This window comes from Balaenoptera borealis (assembly GCF_965194805.1).
Source record: "Balaenoptera borealis genome assembly, chromosome: X".
NCBI lineage: Eukaryota > Metazoa > Chordata > Mammalia > Artiodactyla > Balaenopteridae > Balaenoptera > Balaenoptera borealis.
Genome location: NC_138881.1, coordinates 111,933,098 through 111,958,763, shown reverse-complemented (window position 1 = coordinate 111,958,763; position 25,666 = coordinate 111,933,098). Strand labels below are relative to the sequence as shown.

Below are 25,666 nucleotides of genomic sequence, written 5' to 3'. Positions count from 1 at the left end.
TCATGAAAGAAATGTCAAAGCAGATTGAGCAGAGGGAGTGAGTTAACACTTCTCAGTGTTTCTAGTTACTAGTTCCATCAAGGACTAATTTCCAAGGTCCAGTTTTTCTCATTTAAAAACAATGAAGAGACTTTATTTTAGAACAGTTTTACATTTAAACAAAAATCAAGCAGATAATACAGAGGTCCTATTTGCTCCCGTTCCCCTGCACACAGTTTCCTCTATTATTAACATTATTAGCATTAGTGTGGTACATTTCTTGGAGTTAATGAACCAGTATTGATACATTATTATTAACTGAAGTCCATAGTTTACATTAAAATTTAATCTGTGTCGCACAGTTCTGTGGGTTTTAACAAATGCATTATGTCTTGTATCCTCCATTAGAATATCATGCAGAACTGTTTTACCACCCTAAAAATATCCGTGCTTCACCTATTCACCCTTTCCCCTCCCCTCTCCCCCCGCCCCCAAATCCCTGGTCACCACTGATCTTCCTAGTGTCTCAATAGTTTTGCCTTTTCCAGAATGTCAAATAGTTGGAATCATACAGTATACAGCCTTTTAAGAGTGGCTTCTTTTACTTACCAATAGACATCAAAGGTTCTTCCAAGTCCCTTTGTGGCTTGAGAGCTTATTTCTTTTTATTGCTAAATAGTATTCCATTGTATGGATATACCACTGCTTATCCTTTGAAGGATATCTTACTTGCTTCTAGTTGATTATTATAAATAAAGGTTCTATAAACATTCATGTGTAGCTTTTTGTGTGAACTTAAGTTTTCAACTCAGTTGGGTAAATATCTAGGAGCACAATTCCTGGATCACAATTATACTTGTAAGAAACTGCCAAACTGTCTTCTAAAGTGGCTGTACTACTTTGCATTCTCACCAGCAGTGTTGTGCTGCATCCTTGTCAACATTTGGTATCGTGAATGTTATGAATTTTAGCCATTCTAATAGCTGTGTAGTGGTTGGTATCTCGTTGTTGGTTTAATTTGCAATTCCCTAATGGCATAAGATATTGAGCATATTTTCTTATGCTTATTTGCCATCTACATATCTTCATTGGTGAGATGTCTGTTCAGATCTTTTGTCCATTTTTAACTGAATTGTTTGTTTTCTTATTGTTGAATTTTAACAGTTCTTTTTATATTTCAGATACAAGTCCTTTATCAGATATGTTTTGCAAATATTTTCTCACAGTTTGTGACTTGTTTTTCCATTCTCCTAGCAGATGTTTGTCTCTTCATTCTCTTAACAAAACAGATGTTCTAAATTTTAATAAAGTCCAGCTTATCAATTGTTTATTTCATGGATCGTACTTTTGATGTTGTATCTAAAACCTTATGGCTAAACTCAAAGTAATCAAGATCTTCTCCCATGTTATCATCTAGAAGTTTTATAGTTTTGCATTTTATATTTAGGTCTACAATCCATTTTGAGTTATTTTTATAAAAGGTGTAAGGTCTGTATCGATTTCTTTCTTTTCATATGAGTGTCCAATTGTTTCAGAACTATTTGTTGAGAAAACTATCCTTTTTCCATTGAGTTGGCTTTCTCCTTTCTGTCAATCTATTTCTAGGCTCCGTATTCTGTTCCATTGATCTATTTCTTTATTCTTTTGCTAATACTATGCTGTCTTTTTTTTTTTTTTTTTACAGTTTTCTGTTCTTTTTATTTTAAAATTTTTTTAAAATAATTAATTAATTAATTTTATTTTTGGCTGCATTGGGTCTTTGCTGCTGCATGCGGGCTTTCTCTAGTTGCGGCGAGTGCGGGCTACTCTTTGTTGCGGGATGCGGGCTTCTCATTGCGGTGGCTTCTCTTTGTTGCGGAGCAGAGGCTGTAGGTGTGCAGGTTTCAGTAGTTGTGGCACGTGGGCTCAGTAGTTGTGGCTCACGGGCTCCAGAGTGCAGGCTCAGTAGTTGTGGTGCACAGGCTTAGTTGGTCCATGGCATGTGGGATCTTCCCGGACCAGGGCTCAAACCCATGTCCCCTGCATTGGCAGGTGGATTCTTAACCACTGCGCCACCAGGGAAGTCCCATTATGCTGTCTTGATTACTGTAACTTTATAGGAATTTATTTTTCCTCTTTGAAAGTTTATGTTGGCCTCAGTGTTTTTCATACATCTGATTGTAGGTACAGTCACTTTGAGAAAACAATAATTAACAATTTATTGATTGTCTAATAGTTCTTCTTTTTTAAATTTAAATATTGTATTAGTTTCAGGTGTAGAGCATAGCGATTCAGTATTTTTTGCAGATTATACTCCATTATAAGTTATTTATATTATAATAACTTAATATAAACTACTATGTATAAAATAGATAAACAACAAGGATATACTGTATAGCACAGGGAATTATAGCCATTATCTTGTAATTACCTATAGGAATTCTTGAACCTGGGTGTCCCAGTCCTCTGATTTTGTTATTCTTCAGTGTTGGGATGTCTATTCTGGGTCTTCTGCCTTTCCATATAAACTTTAGTATTGTTATCCACAAAATAACTTGCAGGGATTTTTATTTGGATTCCACTGAATGCATACATCATGTTTGGAAGAATTCTTAATAATATTGAGCCTTTCTATTCATGAACATGGAATATCTCTCCATTTATTCTTATACATATTTCATTAGAATTATACCTAAGCATTCCATTTTGGGGGTGCTAATGTAAATGGTATTGTGTTTTCAATTTGAAATATCAGTTAATCATTGTTGGTGTATAGAATTGTATATTAACTTTGTATTCTGCAACCTTGCTATATGCGCTTATTAGTTCAAGGAGAGTTTTATATCAATTCTTTGTAACAATCTATATAGGCAATTATGTCATTTGTGAACAAAGGCAGTTTATTTTTTCCTTCCCAATCTGTGTACCTTTCATTTCCTTATCTTGTCTTATTGCATTAGGTAGGACTTTAATTACAATGTTAAAAAGAAGTGCTGAGAGGGACATCCTTGCCTTGTTCCCCAATCTTAGGTTAAGGAGCAAGCCTCTAGTTTCTCACCATTAAGTATGATATTAGCTGTAAGTTTCTTGTGGATATACTTTATCAAGTGGAGAAAGTTCCCCCCTATTCCTAGTTTGCTGAGAGTTTTTATCATGAATGGTGTTGGGTTTTGGCAAATGCTTTTTCTGTACCTATTGGTATGATCATTTGATTTTTCTTCTTTATAGCCCATTAATATGATGGATTACATTACCTGATTTTTGAAGGTTGAACCAGACTTGCATATCTGGAATAAAACCCACTGGGTCGTGGTGTATGAGTCTTTTTATACATTGTTGTATTTGATTCACTAATATATTGTTGTGGATTTTTGCATTTATATTCATGAGAGATCTTGGTCTGTAGCTTTCCTTTCTTGTAATGCCCTTATCTGGTTTTGGTATTAGGGTAATGATGGCCTCATAGAATGAGTTAGGAAATGTTCTCTCTGCTTCTATTTTCTGGAAGAGATTGTAGAGAATTGGTCTTCTTTCTTCCTTAAATGTTTGAAAGAATTCACCTGTGAAACCATCTGGACCTGCATTCCTTTTGGAAGTTTATTAATTAATCATTCAGTTTCTTTGATAAATACAGGATAATTCAGATTACCGGTTTGTCATTGTGTAAGTTTTGATAGTTTTTGTCTTTTAAGGAATTGGTGGTGCATTTTATCAATTTAATCAAGTTTTGAGGCATATAGTTGTTCATAATATTCATGTTATCCTCTTAATATCCGTATGATCATTAATAATGACCCCTCTTTCATTTCTCATATTACTAAGTTGTGTCTTATCTTTTTTTTTCTTGATTAGCCTGGCTAGGTATTTTAAAATTTTATTTATCTTTTCAAAGAACTAGCTTTTTGTTTCATTGGATTTCTCTGTTGATTTTTGTTTTCAATTTCACTGAATTCTGCTCTAATTTTTTATTATTTTTTTCTTCTGCTTGCTTTAGGTTTATATTGCTGTTAATTCTCTAGTTTCATTTGGTGAAATCTTAAGTTATTGATTTGAGATCTTTTTTCCTTTTCTAATATAAGCATTCAGTGCTACAAATTTCCCTCTAAGCACTGCTTTTGCTACATCACACCAATTTCAGTAAGTTGTATGGTCATTTTCATTTAGTTAAAAATATTTTTAAATTTCTCTTAAGACTTCTTTTTTGCCTCATACGTTGTGTAGAAATGTGTTGTTTAATTTGCAAATGATTGGATATTGTCTTGTTATCTTTCTGTTATTGACTTGCAATTTAAATTCATTGTGGTCTAAGAACGTTCTTTGTATGACTTCTGTGCTTTTAAATTTGTTAAGGTGTATTTTATGGCCAAGTATATGGTCTATCTTGGTGAATGTTCCAGGTGAGCTTGAGAAGAATGTACATTCTGCTGTTGATGGACGAATTATCCTATACATGTCAATTAGATCTAGTTGATTGATGATGCTATTTGGTTCAACTGTGCCCTTGCTAATTTTCTGCCTGATGGATTTATTAGTTACTGATAGAGGGGTGTTGACGTCTCCAACTATAATTGTGGGTTTGTATATATAAGGATTATGTCTTTTTGGAGAATTGACCCCTTCAGCATTTTGTAACACCCTTTTTTTATTCCTGATAATATTCCTTCTTCCAAAGTGTGCTTAGTCTGAAATTAATTTGGCTATTCCAGTTTTTTTTCTACTTAGTGTTAGCATGATAAGTCTTTCTTCATCCCTTTATCTGTATCTTTATATTTAAGATGTGCTACCTGTAGACAATCTATAGTTGGGTCTTATTTTTATATTTACTCTGATAGTCTCTATCTTTTACTTTGTGTATTTAAACTATTCACATTTAAAGTGATTAGTGATGTAATTGGATTAATATTCATAATGTTTATAACTGCTTTCTCTTTATTGCACATATTCTTTGTTTTGGTTACTTTTAATCTTCCTCTCTTTTCCTGTCTTCTGTGGCTTTAACTGAACATTTATGTATGATTCCATTCCTCTTAGCATATGCTTCTTTTTGAAATTCAAATTACACTAGATTGTTTCACTGGTAGTTCAGGTACCTTATAATATTCATTTTACTTATCCATATGCTATAATCACCAATACATTATTGCTGTTATTACTTTGAACAAAGTTATATATTAAATCAATTTTTTAAAAGAGAAAAGGTTTTATTTTACCTTTATATATTCCTTCTCTGATGCTCTTCTTTTCTTCATGTAGATCTGATTTTCTGGCTTATATACTTTTCCTGAAAAACATATTTTAACATTTTTTTTTGCAAACCAGGTCTACTGGTGACAAATTTCTTCCATTCTTGTTTGTCTGAGAAAGACTTTCTCTTTTCCTTTTTGATGATAATTTTGCTGGAAATAGAATTCTAGGTCTTTTTTTTTTCTTTCAACGCAAAATATTTCATTTACTCTCTTCTTCCTTGCATGATTTCTGATGAGACGTTCAATGTAATTCTTATCCTTGTTCCTCTATAGATAAGATGGTTTTTTTCTTCCTCTGGCTTCTTAGAAGATTTTCTCTTTGTCTTTGGTTTTCTACAGTTTGAATATGATATGCCTAAGAGTAGGTATTTTGGTATTCAACCTGCTTGTTATTCTCTGAGCTTCTTGGACCTGTGGATGTTATCATGAATTTTGTGAAATTTTGGGCATCATTCTCTCAAGTATTTCTTTTGCTCTCTTCTCTGTCTCTTTCTGGAATTGCAATTACACATATTATACACCTTTCGAATTTGTCCCACAGTTCTTGGATATTATTTTCTGTGTTTTGTTTGTTTGTTTGTTCTTTTTTTTTTAATCTCCCTATTGTGGTTTGAGAAGTTTCTACTGACATTTCTTTAAGATCACTAGTTCTTACCTTGTTTGTTTCAAGTATGCTGATAAGCCCATGAAAAGCATACTTCATTTCTGTTTGTGTTTTTGATTGCTAGCATTTCCTTTCGATATTTCTTAGCATTTCTATCTCTGTATTTACATTATCCATATGTTCTTGTATATTGTCCACTTATTCCATTAGAGTCCTTTACATATTAATAATAGTTATTTTAAATTCCCTGTCTGATATTTCCAAAATCTGTGCCATATCTGAGTGTGGTTATGATAATTGCTTTGTCTCTTCAGACTGTTTTTTTTCTTTGCTTTTTTCATGGCTTGTAATTGTTTATTAAAAGCAGAATATGATATATTGGGTAATAGGAGCTGAGGTAATTAGACGTTTAGTGTGAAGTTTTATGTTAATGTGACTAGGAGTTGGGCTATTTATTGTTTGCTGTATCTATAGATGCTAGAGGCTTTAGTTTCCTCTAGTGTCTTTGTTTATTTTTTTCTCACCTCTTTTTGGTGGGTTTCTCCAAGAACTCCTTCTTAAATAGGATCTGTGTCTTTCTGGTGGTAAGGTATGGGGGGAGTGAAAGTGGTCTATAATATTACAATTAATCAGTCTGTTAGTAGACTTAAGTCCATGAGCTGTAACCCTCATAAGTTTTTCTCAGCCTTTTTTTCTTTCCCTTTAGGTGTTACAGGAAGGCTAGAAGGGACTGGAGTTGTCTAATTGCCCTTCTTCTAGGTATATTAAGCTTTGGTAAAGCTGTGTCCATTGGAGAACAGGCATTTGTTATGGAGAATGCTCATGGTGTATTTCTAAATTATTACTTTCCTCCTACCCCTGCCAGAAAAAACAAGGAGATTTTTCTTAGATCTTAACCATGAGAACTTTGTGTGTTTTCTTGAGGTAAATCCCATGGGAATGTGGGGGACCCATAAAACTGAGGACCCAGGAATTTTCAACTCTCAGGCTAGTTCACGTTCAGCCTCTATCAGTTTGTCAGAATTACCATTTAAGGGTTTCGACTAGTTTATAGCTTCAGTGGCGTCTGCTGCAGGTGTCTGAGATCCAGCAGATCTCAGCTGTGATTCTCTGTATTGGCCTCTCTTTCCAGATTTCAGGGTAGCAGTTTGCCCTGTGACCTTAATTCCCTGATGGGTCTAAGAAGAATCATTGATTTTCAGTTTGTGCAGCTACTATCTTGTTGTTGAGAATGGGAATGATAATTTCCAAGCTCTTTACATGTTGTAGCCAAGACCAGAAGTCTCCCAATGTCCAGTTTTCAAGGCTGGAGCATGTTGTGGAATTAGCAAGGGTATTGGTGTTAGAGTGACCTACACTCAAATTCAGGCCGTGGCATTTAACTAGAGATATTATCTTGTATGAGTCACTTAACCTGTCTGAGCCTCAGTTTCCTCACCAAATAAAAATAATTCCAAATACATATGTTTATGTTAAATTTAAATGAGAGGACATATGTGAGCAAGTTCATTACAGATCCCGGCATATACTTTGCAGGTGTCTCATAAATGTCAGTTTTCTTCTTCCATTAAGGTACCTGTGCTTGAAAACAAAGACTGGAGTCCAACCCATTGTGTGGCATTTATCCTAGGAATTTAAAAAGTTCTTATGAAGTATTTGCCATTCTTACAATGCTGGAAAAACTACCTTGAAAAAAGTAACCAGCCTTTATAAGGACTGTTTTATTCTTAAGGGCTTGAAGGGAACTCAATGGTTCATTTATTCCTGTCTTCCAGCTACAAGTAGACTCTCCTTTTTTAAAAAAATCCAGTCTTTTACTGAAAAGGCCCATGAAAACACATTTCTTTCTGCCTAGGTCTGGGTAAAGAAACATCAGCACCAAGTACTAAGGACAGTCATTTTGCTATGGTTATAGGATATATGTCCTGGGTTGGGATGGGGAGAACTTACTGAACCATTTAAAGAGAGGTGATAGCCTGATTGCACACTTTACATATCAAACCATATTGGAGATTTGTGTCCCTTTTTGGGCACCATAATTTAAGAAGGAAGTTGATAACAGTAGAGTGTGTCCAAGTAGGGGTGACCAGAATAGTGATGGGGGCAACAATAAATCTAGAAACCTTGCTATATTTGGATGAATATTAATTTATTAGATCTATTTATCTGTATCATATATCTTTCTATATATTGTTAAAAATAGAATATTTTCTGTTTGGTGCCAAAGTTTTCGTAACATCTCTGATTTTACGTTGTTCCAACTTTTTTCCTGGATATAATGCTTGACTTCCTCCCAGGAAAGAGGCAGAGGAAAACCTCCCCTAGCTTAAGCGTACATTATTATCTGACCAAAAAATAAATCAATCAACTGAACTTCCTGGCCCATTCTAGCCCTTGGCTTCATTTCATAAAACCTCAAGTTGCCAACCTCAAGCTGAGCATCACTTTTCACCTAGTGTTGGTTCGTATAAATCCCCAAGGAGCCTTTGCTTGAGCGGTTATGGTTTGGTCTGTTGTCCCGTGATACAGAAGTAAGGGGGTTGGGCAAAACCTAGAGATGTGCTAAGTGGATTCTGAGCTGTGAAAGTTGGAGCCGGAAGCACATGTGAGCATATGAACCCCTAGCCCTTTCCCTCTGCGATATGTGTTCTTGTTATTCTTTCTGGAGAAGAGTTCATGATCTTTTGTAATTTTCTTTTTCTATTGATCCAGCAGTGCTAGTAACAGAAACTTAAGAAAAAAGTTATGGCAGTACAGTCTATGGAATTTCACTGTCATATATCTTGCACATTAGAGAACAAACACACTCTGCTAGAGATGAAATTTGCCTTGTAGAGAATTAATTTTAGGTTAGCTTAGATGATTGAGATCCACAGGGTAGCATCTCAGCAGCAGTCTTTCTTCTCTGAATTCATGCTGTCCCAAGACAAAGGTGAAAGTATAACTCTGCTTTGTTGGTCTTTGGGCTGCAATTTCTTCCAGTACATTTCCACTTGGAGAGGAGAAGCCAATGGGAAAATAATGAGCTTAAAAATGAACTTGACTTTCAAAGATTTTTGAGGATGTGTGTGTTGGCTATAGGGCTGAGGGCAACTAGAGTGAAACCGTTGCCGGGAGACACTAGTCTGAGTTGACTACGTCTACTTTGCAGTTGTGTGACCCTGGGAAAGTGCTTAAATTCTGCTGAGCCTCAGTTTCATCACCTATAAAATGGGGATTTCAATACCGAATTCAGAAGATTGTTGTAAAAAGTAGATCTCGTAATATACTTGGAAATGCTTTGTAAATGCTAAACCATGTAGCTTGGGAGTGCTTTTAAGACAAGGAAGGTGTATTATTTATCTCCATCTACCTAGCACTTATATACCCCTAGTACTTAGCACAGGGTCTAGTATATAATAAATGATTGGTAGCTGAAATTAAAATGAACGAATAGTTTTTAATCTCCAAATTTCTGATGATTTTAAAGAATTAATTGACTGGTCCTTTGTATTGGGTTAGGCGATCTCTTGGCTTCATTCAATCTTTAGATTCAAGGATTGAAAATAAAGTAGTGTGTGGAGTTAGGAAGAGATTGTTATAAGATAGATAAACTTTCTAAGAATTGCTTAACGTTCTAAACAAAATAAAAGTAACAAATGAACATTTAGCAATTGATGAAAATGAAGATTAACTTTCTCAAGTGGGCTTGGAAACCCAGTAGAATTGCTCTGGCATCTGCTCAACATTCCTGGGCATGTCATAAACCCAAGGGAAGAATCTAGCAAGCGCGTTCTACCTTGTGAGGGATCTGGGGCAGATGGTGGTGGTACATCCTAGAGCTCACTTCTGCCACAGATGACTTAGATGTTTGGGTAAGTGATCCCAAGGAGCTGTTGGAATGCAGTCTGTCTGGTAGTCTGAAAGTGGTAATAATTTGATTTTTCAAGGCTCATGAAATAGCATCATTTGGGGTACATCTGTCATGGACCTTTGCTCTTTGGAAGGAAAGGAAAGAAACTACTAAGTTAATTTTAAATGTCTTGGGAAACTTGGTTTCTTTGTTTGTTCTTAAACTATGTCTTATTTCTTTGAAAAATCTATTATTGCAGTTTTTTCCTTTCTCTCATATAAATGTGGGACTCTGGTTATTTGGGATAAATTGTGTCTGCAGTGCTTCAGTTTGGAGAAAATGGGATGGTGACATTATTACTTTCTTTCTCAAACCAATGACACTAATCAGGCCTTATGCCAAGGGGTAGGGGCAGCAGATGTAATCCTGAACCCGTAGTCTCTGTAGAGTAGATAAGGTTTCCAAGCCATGTGGAAGCCGAACTTACCAAGGAAGCTTAGCAGTTATCCTTCCAGATGTTCAGCTTGCAAATACCAAAGGTGTTATTTTCAGTATCGAATGTATACATAAGTGCATGTGTTGTTTTTTTCCATCCAGATACCCGTTTAGGGGATAAATTCCACTTTCAGGTCTGTCAATCTGTTAGATAGCTCCCTTTAAAGTTATCTAGAGAAAATCTACCTACATGATGAAATTTGTGATAGCTTTTATTCTTGGCTAAGAACTTGCCTCTCCTCCAGGGATGAACAGGCTTAAATTGTTATGTGAGTTTATATAGTGTATGATTTGTTGTCAAATATTTATCTCTGTCTAAAAATGAAATGTCTTGAAATACAATTTCTTTTTAACTGAATAACTCAATGTGAGAAAGAGAAAGAACTTCTCATTTAGCCAATTTTTAATCAATATTTTTATGAGAGACCAGAATGTTAACTGAATCCTGGCTTTTGTCATTTGAAATATAATTTGTGTGTTTAAGAATTTATGTGCACATCAGGGTTTGGACTTCATGTTCAGAAAGGAAAATTGATTTATAGGAACAAACAGCTGCAGGAGTAGAGGCAATGCCAGAAGTAAACATGAGTCAATTATTTAAGGCAAATGGGACCTTAATCACCACAGCAAGAGAGAAATCTCAAATTCAATTACACACTGGATTTTCATGCTTTAATTTGTGGGCATTTCTTTATCTCTTATTTTACAGAGGCCTTTGAAATCGTTGTTCGCCATGCCAAGAACTACACCAATGCCATGTTCAAGAACAACTATCCGAGCCTGACCCCACAAGCTTTTGAGTTTGTGGGTGAATTTTTCACTGATGTATCTCTCTACATCCTGGGTTCTGACATCAATGTGGACGACATGGTCAATGAATTGTTTGACAGCCTGTTTCCAGTCATCTATACCCAGCTAATGAACCCAGGCCTGCCGGAGTCCACCTTAGACATCAATGAATGCCTCCGAGGGGCAAGGCGTGACCTGAAAGTATTTGGGAATTTCCCCAAGCTTATTATGACCCAGGTTTCCAAGTCACTGCAAGTCACTAGGATCTTCCTCCAGGCCCTGAATCTCGGAATTGAAGTGATCAACACAACTGATCACCTGAAGTTCAGTAAGGACTGTGGCCGAATGCTCACCAGAATGTGGTACTGCTCTTACTGCCAGGGACTGATGATGGTTAAGCCGTGTGGTGGCTATTGCAATGTGGTTATGCAAGGCTGTATGGCAGGTGTGGTGGAGATTGACAAGTACTGGAGAGAATACATTCTGTCTCTCGAAGAACTGGTGAATGGCATGTACAGAATCTATGACATGGAGAATGTACTGCTTGGTCTCTTTTCTACGATCCACGATTCCATCCAGTATGTCCAGAAGAACGGAGGAAAACTGACCACCACTGTGAGTACCATTCTACAGTTTTCAGAGGAATTGGATTCTACTGGGGGTAGGGCAGCCGGGCCAGTAGCAGGTGCTGATGGAGAGAAGTGAGAAAAAAAGTGGGCAGGGATGGTAGAGGGACTGAATGACCTCACAAAGCTAGGCAGCACATTAAGTCCACAGGTAATGGAGTCCTAAAGCCTGGCTTTGAATTTTAGCTTCACCCACTTTCTTGCTGTGGGACCTTGGGTGAATCATTTTATCTGTATGAGTCTCATATTGCTGATTCATAAAATGGGGATAAAAAGAATATCTTCTTCATAGGGAATAACATGTGTTAAAGCACTTAGCATGTGCCTGGTACATGGTAATTCTTCAGTAATTATTAGCTATTATTACCACTGTTGTTAGTTATCACAACCTGCATGACAACCCTGTGAGGTAGGAGCTGTTATCTCCGTTCTGTAAATGAGGAAACTGAAGCTCAGTGAAACTGTAACTTGACCAAGCCATGGTTCAGAAGTTGATCAGGTATCCCTTTAATTAGGTTATCACCACTTTCTTTGATTCTGATTTCACTCTTGTGCTCTTAATCATATATATCACATTACTATTTTGAGTAGTGACTTTATTTTTTAAATTTATTTTATCGAAGTATGGTTGATTTACAATGTTATGTTAGTTTCTGGTATACAGCAAAGTGATTCAGTTGTACATATATATTAATAGTTTGCATCTGCTAATTCCAAACTCCCAGTCCTTCCCTCCCCTCCCCACCTCCCCCTTGGCAACCACAAGTCTGTTCTCCATGTCTGTGAGTCTGTTTCTGTTTCGTAAATAAGTTCATCTGTGTTATATTTTAGGTTCCACATATAAGTGATATATGGTATTTGTCTTTCTCTGTCTGACTTAACTAGTATGATAATCTCTAGGTCCATCCATGTTGCTGCAAATGGCATTATTTCATTCTTCTTTTTGGCTGAGTGATATTCCATTGTATGTATATACCACATCTTCTTTATCCATTCATCTGTTGATGGACATTTAGGTTGTTTCCATGTCTTGCTTATTATAAATAGTGCTGCAATGAACATAGGGGTGCATGTATCTTTTTGAATTATAGTTTTTTTCCGGATGTATGCCCAGGATTGAGATTGCTGGGTCATATGGTAGCTCTATTTTTAGTTTTTTAAGGAACCTCCATACTGTTTTCCATAGTGGCTGCACCAATTTACATTCCCAACAACAGTGTAGGGGGGTTCCCTTTTCTCCACACTCTCTTTAGCATTTGTTATTTGTAGAGTTTTTAATGGATGGTCATTCTGACTGGTGTGAGGTGGTACCTCATTGTAGTTTTGAGTTGCATTTTGAGTAGTGACTTTAAACATAGGAGACCCAGCTGGACCCCACTAACTAAACCTACACAAGAACACAGGTGAGGCAAAACGTTCATGTTTTCCAACAGTTGTTTTTGCAGCCTTGATTTATACCAGTGTAAGGCTGATAGGATTTGTGATGGGGGTGGGACAGTTTTGTGAGGCAGAAGCTTGATTGGTTTCAGTCAGACAATGTTAGTTACATTGTACCTGCTAAGCTAGGGTGCACACATTCAGAACCACTGGATGCACACACTTTCCAACACAGAGCAGACCACACAGCCAAGAGCTACCAGCCAGATCTCACTAAGGTGATGGTGACTGATTCCTGAATGTCGCCAGCTTTGTAGAAGGACGTGGCAGAATAGTATAATACACTACCCTTGTTGAGCTCCTACCACACTTGAGGTGCTCTGCTGGCCAGTTCACATAATATTATTTCTTAGTAATCCATGGGATAGGTCCTAATATAATATTATCCCCATTTTATACAGGAGGTAATGAAGCTTAGAGGGCTTAAATATCTTGCCCAAACGTCAAAGCTAGTTAAATAGAGGTGGGGGAACTGGGATTCCAGCCCTGGCTTGTTGCCTTGCTTGAGTCATGCTCTTATCTTCTATATAGTGCAACTACTGTGTACTCCGAACCATTGCTTACCCAGAATGTGGAGGGCAGATTGGGCCATTTAGCCCTGTCTTTAAACTCTGGCAGCACGAAACGATAGGGGTAATTGGTTTCTTTGGTGAATTAAGCTAGAAAGGAGGACAAAAATGATGCAACCCCCAGGATGGCTACTTATGGAACTGCTCTAATTGCCCCATTCACAATGTTAGCCGTTTAAAACACATTTGCTGAGAAAATATTTTATAGTAAAATTAACAGAAATGTCCTGACGATAGTGTTCTTCAGCGGCTAATTATTCCTTTGATTGCTTTCTAATTGAAGGCCAGATTCTAGGGCCTTATACAAAAGTAAATCTCACAGAACTAGAAAAAAGAAAAGTCAGTACATTCGTATGTTCATTCACCTGAAATTGATTGAGGGCCCACTATGTGTCAGACACAGAGCAAGAGTGCCAGGGGTGTGGAAATGTCTTCAACAAGAGGAAAAATAAGGAGGTAACATTAAAGACAGGGTATGGGAGTGTTTAAAGTTTGCCTCTGATATTGGTCACTTGACAGCAACGTCTTGAAAACATGTATTCTCCTCTAGTGCTTTTAAACACAGAAAAATAGGGTGGGGAGCTGGTATGGGATTAAGTCCACTATTTTGATCAGGCTCTAGACATGAAGGTTTGTTTAGTAAACATTTATTAAGCATCTGCTCTGTTCGTGGCACTTTGCCAGGTACTGGGTACTCAGTTACCCAAGACATAGTTCTTAAGTCTTTAAAAGGTCGGTTTAGCTTCGTTGACAGACAGACATGTAACTGAATAAATTTCACCACAGTGAACATCTCACTATAATGTGAATGTTAGAAAGGCCGTAAGAAATTAGTCTAGTCCCACTGATTTACAGATGAAGTAAAAGTTCAGGGAGTCTTGCCCAAAGTTATATAATTAGTGGAAGAGCCAGAAGTAGAGTCCAAGGTCTTCTGCTGCTACAATCTAGCACTCTTTCCACCACGCCCCATCCCAGACTTTCATTCTAAAAGCTCCATTAGGATTTTGCAAAGACATCATGAACTTAAATTGAATAGCTGTTTTGGGATGCCAAACCTGCTGTATTTTAGGTGCACATGTGCCCGTTTGTGTGTGTGCACGCGCACACACACAGAGGGAGTACATTTCATGTCATTATCATTCAGGAAGAAAGGCCTTGGCTGTCAAGAGGCGCTCAGTGATGCAGTCCCTTTCTGTTTTGGCCATTAAGGGCCTGACTGCTCCCAGCTCCCAGCTGGCGATGAAAGCGTGAAGTCTGCCTTCCCCGGGGAACGCCTAAACTAGAAGAGAAAGCATATGTAAACTCTGCCTTGTTACTGTTTTATGATCGCCAGCTCTAAGTAATATATACCAAATGGTGGGGGCGGGGAATCATTGGCCAGGTGTGACCCAGCTCTACTCTGTATGGGCCAGAAGGGGGCTGGGCCATCTGTGGGGGCTGAGGGGAAGTGAGGGCTGAGTGGACTGCAGAACTCTATTCCTGTTAACAAAACCACAGAATGCCCCAAAGCCAAAGCTGATTGAAAAACTAAAGCATTAATGAGATTCTGCTGTAGCACCTTCACCTTCCTGCTGTGATAAAGTGTAAGAGCCTGCCATTTAGTCCTGCTTGAGGTTAAGCTGTGGTGAGAGACCTCTTCGAAAATAGGCTCTTCCAGAGCTCTGTTTGGGACAGCCTTTTTAGCTAGCTATAAGCCATGCCACGAGGTCTGTCATGCAGGGACTTTGCTCAGCTGTTTTGGTGGCTACCGTCTACCCCAGATCATAAAGGACATTTTGGTCTTATCTAAATGAATGGGGCACTGTTAATTTTTTATAATTATGGCCTATTAGTGTTTTAGTTTTCCCTAAGTTGGTCTTCGGTTCTTCAGACTACCAAGTGAAGGCATGCAAGCAAATGTTAGGGTGCTGTTGCTGACGGTTACCTGGAGGCGGTAAGCATGTAGTTCTCAGGCTCGGCTTATCACCACAATCATCTAGGGAGCTTGTTAAACAGATTCCTGGAGCCTCCCCCCTCCCCCCGAGGATTCTGATACCGTAGGTCTGTGGAGAGGCCAGAGAATTTGTCACTTAAAAAGTACTCCATTTGATTCTGATACTTCCTTGGAAGCAACTCCAGCCACCTTGTTTAGAAGACAAGGTAAGGCCCAGAGGTTGCAAGTGAATGACAGTTAATGGCAAAGCTGTGACCGTGCACTCTTCATCTATCAAATGGGGTTGATATGTGGGGATTCACTGAAATGATAGGTTCAAAGTACCTGGCAGAGTTCGAGGCACATGGCGGGTACTCACTAAGCCCCAGTGCAGTACTCTTTCTACAGCAGTTTTCTAAGTGCCAAATAGATAATGAGATTTTCTTAAACTTGTTTTTAAGTGCCAAGATGTTTAATGTTATTTTAATCCAAAGACGTGAATAAAAATAGCAAGTATGTGAAAATGTGAGAGAGTGTGTGTGTGTGTGAGAGCGAGAGAGAGAGAGAGAGAGAGGAGAGGGGAGAGGAAGGGAGAGAAAGAAAATTTTTACTGAAAAGTTCAAGAAAGTATTAATTATGGGACTGTAAATAGATCCATCTTGATTCTTCATCTACATTTGTGAACTAGGTTAAGTATCATGGCCCCAAGTGAGTACTGAGTAGGTCTTTAATAGTGTTTGGGGGACTTCCCTGGTGGTGCAGTGGTTAAGAATCTGCCTGCCAATGCAGGGGACACGGGTTTGAGCCCTGGTCTGGGAATATCCCACACGCCGCGGGGCAACTGAGCCCATGAGCCACAACTACTGAGCCCACACACCACAACTACTGAAGCCCGCGCGCCTAGAGCCCGTGCTCCGCAACAAGAGAAGCCACCGCAATGAGAAGCCCACGCACTGCAACCAAGAGTAGCCCCCGCTCGCCACAACTAGAGAAAGCCCATGCGCAGCAATGAAGACCCAACGCAGCCAAAAAATAAATAAATAAAATAAATAAATTTATTTTAAAAAATAGTATTTGGGTATCATTTGGGTAGTATTTGAGGGTATCATTGTTAAATTTATCAGCACGTTATTGAATTCCATATCTTATACCTTGAGGCAAATACAAATATGTACAGTTTTCAATACATATACTTTCAACTTTGTTGTTACACCACACAATATGTTGAATGCTACAACCTTTTTAAAATGCAATTATTCTTATTCTGAAACCACTTTGATTGTAATTACTATATCCCTATATGTGAATTATATGCATAGCCATTGTACATTTCAGATCCATTGATTAAATGAGTAATAATCAGCATATTGGATGTTTTTTGCTCTTCCAGAAAGTTTCCCAAAACTTTCTGTGATTTCATTTACTTTCTTTACGATCCCCCCCAAAGTAATTGCTCACATATCCTCGCATGGCTGTTTGCACTTTTATTTTTCCATTTGTACTCGTGTTCTTTATTGATTCATCTCAGAACTTCTCGGCATTAGTGCTTCCTCTCCCATAATTTCATTATCTTGACTTGTTGTATGCTTCATTGAATGTTGTACAAAATTGCAACCTTTTCTACCTTCACTGTTTCTCCCTTTCTTTCCTCATTGTGATATTCATTTTAGCACTATCTGAAATAGGATTCATTTCAGGGAACATTTAGTGAACATCTAATTGTGGAACCACTGATAGACACCGGGGGCACAAGAAGTGGCTGGAAAGATGACCCTGAGTGTTGCTGTCCTCAGGGATCACTTGGCCAGTAGGTAGCGGAGCTAGGATTCAAAGCTGGATCTATCTGACCCCAAAGCTCATGCTTTTCATAATTACTCCATATTGCTCTTTCAAAGAGTTCCACTCTCTTTTCACCAGAATCTTCATTCCTTGAACATAGGCTAAGTGGGTCTTTATTATCTTATTTAATATCCTGTATTACTCTCCACTGTTTTTCCAGCTTCACAATCAGTTTTTGAATTTATTCTCCCTCCTTGGAGACTTTTGCTATAGTATTTCCCAATGAAGTACTAAAAAGCATGAGATTTTTCGTCTTCATAACACTTAAAGGCACAGAGTAATTTCTAGGGGAAGAAGGAATGTTTATGTAGGTGATGGAAGACCCAGTCACACAGTAAAATGACTTTACCTAGAATCTCTATGCACTGTGCCAGTGGTGAGGTATAGGTTTTCTTCCAGTTGCAATGTTTGGAATCTGCCTGTTGGACCAACAGATAGTTTTTAATGCATTTGCCTTTGATTCTGGACCTTAGTACATCCAGGTCTCCATTATGGAGTTTCCTTAGTAGTAACATTGCCTACTGAGAACCTAACATATTCTGATATCCAAGCACATCCATTTCCTTTGGTAGAATTTCTGAAGATATCTTCAGTGAAATCAATATTTATTTATGTGTGCTAGGAAGCTCTGGGGAAGATTCTCTGTTGATCCTCAATAATAATTCACTCTATCAAATTCTTATATTTTGCTGTCTGTGTGAGTGACTGTAACTCATCAGAATTTCCAATATTAGCCCTACCTTCCTCTCTGCTTCTGAAGGCTGAGGTTATTTCTCAGATGTCAGAATGTCAGTGTTTTTCTCCTCATGCTATCACTTTGGACTTTCATTTTTTAGTCTCCTATAGGGATAGATACCTTGTCTGAATTCATACAAGCTGTTTTCAGTACCAAGTGATTTCAAAGTGATAAAAACAAGTAAATGGCTAACTACCTAATTACTGTCTGCAGGTCAGCATCTAGAACTGTGGTAGGCAACTTTATTTGCATGAGGTCCATTTCTGGAAAGACAAAAATGTTTACAGGCTGCCATCTTTTTTTGTTCACAAAAAAAAATAACTTTAGTGATTCCCATGGGGAAAATATATAGTTTTAAAACATAGATTACCTACTTAATGATGAGAAGAATACAAATGAAAAAATTGGCCTCACTTTTAGGCACTAAATGTTAATTTTAGGACAGGTTTCAAACAGTGGTCACACAAGGGAAGCTTTTTATAATGCTTCATCCTGAAATTATGTATATTATGGGTCATATTAGGGAATTAGATGGGCTCCTCATAAATCTAGAATTACTTGCCTTTCCCTTGGCAAGAGTGTCAGCGTGATTATATGTTGTGAATCTTTAGAAAGAAGTTTTTTCTCCTTTCTGTGGTCTCTGGACTGATGTGGCAGGAAAATGTCCTCAAGAACTGTGAAACATCTGAGATTTTTACCCTAATTGCAAACTAACAAGTTACCTGGCCACAGTTTCATGGATGCTGGATAAAGATGGGAGATTCCTGGCTCAGAGATGCAGGACAGTTTACTTCTCACAGCGATAGCAGTAGCCAGAGTATCAACATTTGTGCCAGTTCCCCAAGCCCCAATTCCCACGGGGAAAGGCAAAGAGGACCAGATGACTCCTACACACACAGTGAGTTGCATTACAAGAGAGGAGCCTTGAGCTTAGGGAACTCAAATCTTTTATAATAGGTAGTAAGAGTGCTCGTTCTTTTCTCTGAAGGGCGACACTCTCACTGTCTTCTAAGACTATTCACTATACAAAGATACTTGATAAAGACAGTCTGGGGGGTAAAGTGCCTCTGTTAATAAGACATGCAGAAACACAAGAGACCCACGGAAAACTGTCTTGCAACATGTGATTCCCCAACCTTGGATGGCTGCAAAGACCTCTCAAGTTTATGATGCTTTTGGAGGATCAGGCAAGAAAATAAGAAGTTAGTGAAAGACACTTAGCTCAGCCCTGACTGGTTGGTCAAAAGGCTGGGCTACGTCCCACCTGTCGGAGGGTAGCAGAACGCACATCCAAAGATAGAGCAAGAGGGAGGAGATATGGGAACATATGTATATGTATAGCTGATTCACTTTGTTATAAAGCAGAAGCTGGCACACCATTGTAAAGCAGTTATACTCCAATAAAGATGTTAAAAAAAAAAGAACGGTGGCAGTTTTCTCAGCTCTTCAGAAAATACTTTAAAAAGTATAAAAGGAGCACTTGACTAGTTGCCTCTGGTTAGGAGTAAACTCTGCTACTCTGGGCCTCCAGCTACTACCTATTGCTCTCTCTTTTGGTCCCCAAGCTATTGTTTCCTTTCTTGCTTGTTCAGGCTCTGGGGTTGGGAGTTTTGTATTGCTAAGTAGCTTGGCTGATAGTTTTCTCTTTCACTGCAATTCTAAGATGAAGCAAGTGATAACCACAGAGTAGTAAGCAGATGCTTATCCATGTCTGTTGGGAGTGGCGTGGAGGATTGATTTGTGCTCAGAGTATATTCAGAAAGGTTAGAAAGTCAGGAATATTCATCCAAGTGGGCAGAAGTCCAGGAAGTCCTTCCCCTTGACCTGATATTCTGAGAATGCTTGTGCTCCCAGGACGAGCATGAGGAAGTCCAAAATGCCTTTTTAATGTTGAGTGGCCAGGGAATCAGAGCAGAGGGAAAGCAGCCTCTATCTGGCGAGGGCAGAAAAGCCCCTGAATACTTGCTTTGTTTTTTATTGCAAAACCTAAAACGCCTCCGAAAACATGGAGTCGTGTATGCAGTGTGACTCCTCTGATTTCCTTTTTACCTGCTCGGAATAAGGTTACTCTTGGCAACTGTAGTGCTACATCCTTCACTCACAATAGCGCCACAGTGGCCTTGGCTCACTAACCTTTTACACCTCTGCATTTTGCTGTCTTGCTCAGGTCTCTGGCAGAAAATGTTTTCTACTTGGCCCGTTTCTTAAAAGGCAGTCCTAACCCTAACCCCACGTTAAAACTTGAGCACATATTTTGAACATCACAGATGTTTGTTTTTGTTTTTTAGTTTCTTTTTTCCCCCCACATCTTTATTGGAGTATAATTGCTTTACAGTGTTGCGTTTCTGCTGTATAACAAAGTGAATCAGCTATACGTATACATATATCCCCATATCCGCTCCCTCTTGCGTCTCCCTCCCACCCTCCCTATCCCACACCTCTAGGTGGTCACAAAGCACCGAGCTGATCTCCCTGTGCTATGCGGCTGCTTCCCACTAGCCATCCATTTTACATTTGGTAGTATATATATATGTCCATGCTACTCTCTCACTTCGTCCCAGCTCACAGAAGCATTTTTAAATGAAGTCACACTGTGTACAGTTATTTCTTCCAGGGAGGGGGTAGTTAGAATATTTGCTGTAATGAAGAATTTCACAAAAGGCCAAGATGAGAGAATTTGGGGCAGATTTCTTCCAATGTGTTACAGCCTTTGTAAGATAAAACACAAACTTTCATCATCACCAGCAGGCACAACTTTCTGAGTCCTGGTACTGGGTACTGTTCTAGGTCTCACTGTTTGCCATTCTTTTCCTTATTGGGGGGCCTGTTAATAGAGTAAGACAAGTAACCTTTGTTTTGGTGAAGGTACAGACTTCTTAATATCCTTTTAAAATGTCCCTTTGGGGATTGGGCTTCAGAATGCATCAGACTTCTCAAAAACAGTGCTGGAATGGGCATGAGGGATCTTACTGGGGAGATGAAAATGTTGCAAAACTGGTTTGTCATGATCGTTGCACAACTTGGTAAATTTAGTAAAAACCATTAAATTGTACACTTGAAATGGGTGAATTGTATATATCCAAAAGTATACCTCATTCCAATAAATTACTATAGAAAATAAAACAAAAACGAATAAAAGTAGTACAGGAAGCTAGAAGGCAAAAAAAAAAATGTCCATTTGGGAAGTGCATAATCCAGCAAGGCTGCTTTCATATTTTATATGGGGGCGTGGGAAGTGGGGGAGGGTTGATACTGACTTCTTATTACCCAAATTCAAATCCTTTCTGAAGAACATTCAGAAAGTGAATTAATTTTTCCTTTTTTCATTCCACTCAGAATGCCTAAAACAGATAAAGTAGGAAACGGAGTCATTATATTTGGGTGCTGTCTATTATCATTTACTGACTGAGAGTCTATCTAAGCCTTTCTGCTTTTTGCAGATAATTAATTTTGTTCCTAAATGTAGGAAAGAGTGATTGTAATCAGTATGTTTGTACTTTCAACCACAAATAGAGCCCATCACAGATATGCGGTACAAATAAACCTCATAAAATATGCAGCCCAAGCACTGCTTGAAGTTAACGTGGTATCTTTTTTTTTTTCCAAATAAAAAAATTATATGTATGATTTTTAAAAGTCGTTCTTGGTATTCTTGTATAGTTAACAGATGAACCCTTCTTTTTCTAACTCAAGCCTACGCTGTGAATTATTTTTATCATTAAATCTCGTGAAGTAGAGCTGAAGGAGAAATTGATGTGGCACGGAAATCACCTTGTCAGCATATGCATATCTCTGAGTTCTGGGTGCAGGTTGCTCTTATGCTTCTAGAAAATTATGAATAATCAGATCTAAGTTCAAGGCTCAGGTTCATGGGGTGAAACCTAAGAGCATAGTGTTTGTGAAGGAAGTCCTCGAAACTCTTGAAAGACGTCTGCCCTTTTTTTCCAGCTGCCCGGCCTCCACCTCTGACTAAGCTCTCTTCCAAGCCTATCCCTTCTCCCTCCCCTTCAAAATTATACCTTGCTCAGTGTCTTGTTCATTCAGACCCTGCATTCGGTTTAAAATGGTGGTGTTTGATCATGGTTTAGTCATCACAGGAAGTCCATTTCTGCTTCTGCTAGTTTTCTAATATGTTCCCTCTCCTGAGACAAACTCACTTCACTTAACAAAATTTTATATCACCAGAAAACTCTTCAAAAGGGTTATCAAGGATGGAGATCTCAGTCACAGTGACACAGTTGTAGGGGGAAATGTATGAGGGACCTTTCGGTGCTTTTGAAATCACCTGCTGTGCATCGTACGGTGGAAATAACATCAGTTCAGGAATCAGAATATTCACATAGGGTCTCTGCCTTGTGCTACCACAGGATAGTGGCCTTGGGAAAGCAACTTAATCTGTACAATGAAGAAGAGAATGACGATGAAAGTGGTTATTTATTAAGCACTTGCTATGTGCCACACACAGTTCTAAGCCCTTTACATGGATTAACTCATTTAACGTTTCTGACAATCCTGATAAGGAAGGAAGAATTATCATTAGTACCATTTTCCAGGTTAAAGGACTGAGGCAGAGAGACTCGGAAGTAGGTGCCAGCCACAAGGCTACCTCAGCCGCTTTCTACTGCAGGGGCTTCTGAGGGTCATCTCTTGCCCAGGGCCACACCCGGCCTTAGAGTGTGTGAGTGGAACCTGGCTCCCTGAGCAGGTGGACACAAGCCAACTTCGCTGGTAGAAATGAGGTAGAATGTGGAGCCAGGGAACTGCTAAGGCTCTTTCATTCCTGCCTGCTCTCTGGTATCATTCATCCTGTTTCCTATATGTGGCCTTGAGAACAGCATGGAAACTTCCAGTAGACTTACCTTTTATTCCCCGCTTTTCCTCATGCTTGTATTAATCCTAATGAGATTTTTCTAAATCTGTTTAGAGGTCAGGCTTCCCCTAGGATCAGGGTCTATTCCATTTACCTTTTTTTCAAAAAAATCTATTTTTGATAAGCTTAGGTTTAAAAGATACTTTAAAAGATATATGGCACTTAAGTTTTCCCCCTTTCAGATCAGAAATCCAAAGAACGCTGAAATACCAAGCTCTGTGGCTTTCTTATTATGCATAAAACCCTGTAATGATCTCTTTCCAAACAGGGAAAGGAGTTCCATAGTTAACTGAGTTTCTGATTTACTCAACTGTCCCATGCCCCTTAACAATTCTTTTTTTAAATTTTAATTTATTTTATTTATTTTTATTTTTGGCTGCCTTGGGTCTTCATTGTTGTGCACGGACTTTCTCTAGTTGTGGTGAGCGGGGGCTGCTCTTCGTTGCGGTGCGTGGGCTTCTCATTGCGGTGGCTTCTCTTGTTGCGGAGCACAGGCTCTAGGTGCGCGGGCTTCAGTAGTTGTGGTACGCGGGCTCAGTAGTTGTGGTGCCCTGGCTTAGTTGCTTCGCAGCATGTGAGATCTTCCCAGGCCAGGGCTTGAACCCGTGTCCCCTGCATTGGCAGGCGGATCCTTAACCACTGCGCCACCAGGGAAGCCTCCCTTAACAATTCTTAATGTAAAATGAATGGATTTCTTGACTGTGGCAACCTTCTAGCAGATTTTTTTTTTTTAATTATGAACATTTTAAATTACCCTTGAACAGTCTCTTCACAAGTTTTCTAGACATAAAGTACTCTGGACAAAAGAGCAGGAAACTAAATCAGTGCCCTTACTCTGATTAAAAATAAAGCAGTAATTGTGATAAATTGGCATAATCAAACTTGACAGATAGAAGCTATAGAATGCATGTTATATTTCCCTCCAGTATGAAAAGGATGCTAGCGAGCCCCAGATCACAGAGAGTGAAAGAATACACACTGGTGGAAACGTTTCCCTGACACATCTGTGTTTATCAAGTTTTAAAGTCTGTTTCCTCCCCCACCATTTCTTCTGAATCTGTAATCCATTGATTTAAAAAAAAATTAATGCGTGACTCAAACTGCTCTGCTGTGAAAAGCCCCATTCAGAATTGTCTCAGCTCTGGTTATCATTGACCAAAGACTCTTCAAGATAGCAGGAATAATAAATTGCAGCATTCATTTTTCATAGCACCATAGAGATTTTTAAGAGCAAAACTTTCAAGATGGAAAGCCGAGTCGATAACCTGCCCAGGAATGGGTCAGCTTGGTATTGCAAGGAGCAGGGTAAGAAAAGGTTGTGTGATGTAGTAGAAGGAACATGGGCTTCAGGAGTTATGATGTGAATCTCTGCTCAGTCATTCCTTATCTTAGTGACCGTGGGCATAGTGTATAATCTCCCTGAACCTTAGTTGTGTCATCTATAAAATGGGGATGAAAATGCCAACCTCTTAGAACTACTATGAAAATTACCAGTAATGCCTAGCATGTAGTAGCGCTATAAAATCTGACATGTAACATGATAGATTCCATATGCTGTGGGGCAAAGTGGCCTTTTCTTCCTGTCTTCCCTCACATGGGGGTGTTCATCTTTGGGGTCCTCTCATTAGCAGCACCATCGTTGATAAATATTTACTGAGCTCCTGTGACAAAAACCCTATGACAGAAGCTGGCAACACAAATATCAGGAAGCTGTCTGTTTCAAGAGACAAACCCAGTTGGGTTGCAGCGGAAGTTCTGGATTCTTCTCCTAACACTAGGGTAGCTCTTTATGGTGAGGCTGCTTCTCCAGATACCCCACATTTCTCCTGCGGACTTGAAGTTCCTACTAGTCTTCCCGTTCAGAGCTTGGTGCATTTTTGAACAGGTTTATTCAGCCTGTATGGCTGCAGGCCTCTGCTTCCGTTTGCCCAGCTCTCGCCACTAATAACCAGGACTATCAGTCATGTTCCTCCAGATGTTGAGGTGAGTTGATTCCCAGCCAGGCAGACCAAGTTGAACCATGTACGTTTTCTAGCTGCTCAGACTGATCTTCACAGAAGACTCATGGATAAAGGGCAGTGTGATATATCTAGATCCCCAATGGGGATTTTTTGCTTGGGTTTAGTGCTGAAATCCTTGGGAGTAGAGGAGGATTCAAGCTGTGTTTATGGCTCCTTTGTTTGGACTATGTATTGTACAGTATAATGCTAAATTGCTTTTGCTGGGTACCACTGTTAAATGATGACTAAATTTAGGTGGGTATAAAAATGAATAGATATCGATTACATATTTTGGGGATGATTTAATGATATCCTCTTGTTTTAGATATTATCCATTTATGAAATCCCTAAATTTTCTTGTCCGTTCTTATCCATCCTACCTACTCAGAGTCTCTTCCCCCGCTTTGTAATAAATGGCAACTACCTTTCTGATTTGGGAGATTTGGGTTATCACTATTTCTTTTGATGTAGGGAAAGGAAGAAAACAGTAGGGGAGGAAGTGAAGGGAGTTTTAGGAGAGTAAAAGGAACCTGGGAAGCGAATCAAACCATTTGAAAATGATGTTTTCTTGGCACACGTCATCTGCAGTATTTATTTAATATAATCATTGTCCCACTCATGCTAGCACAAGACAAATAAGTCACAGATTCTAGATTTAAAAAAAGTACAGTATGTATCAACTATGACTTACCTGCCATTTCTTAAATCAAGCATCAGTTTTAGGGTGTGGGACCACCACTCTCTTCTCACCTC

The 25,666-nt window shown here is 38.7% G+C and overlaps 1 protein-coding gene across 1 annotated transcript in view; it reads left to right on the top strand.

Moving 5' to 3' along the window:
* GPC3 (glypican 3) overlaps positions 1-25,666 on the top strand; it is a 427,066-nt gene that overhangs the window by 210,361 nt on the left and 191,039 nt on the right. The window contains exon 3 of the mRNA XM_082377895.1: positions 10,845-11,539. Within this exon, the coding sequence (XP_082234021.1) occupies positions 10,845-11,539 (695 nt within the window). The remainder of the gene's footprint in view (positions 1-10,844; positions 11,540-25,666) is intronic.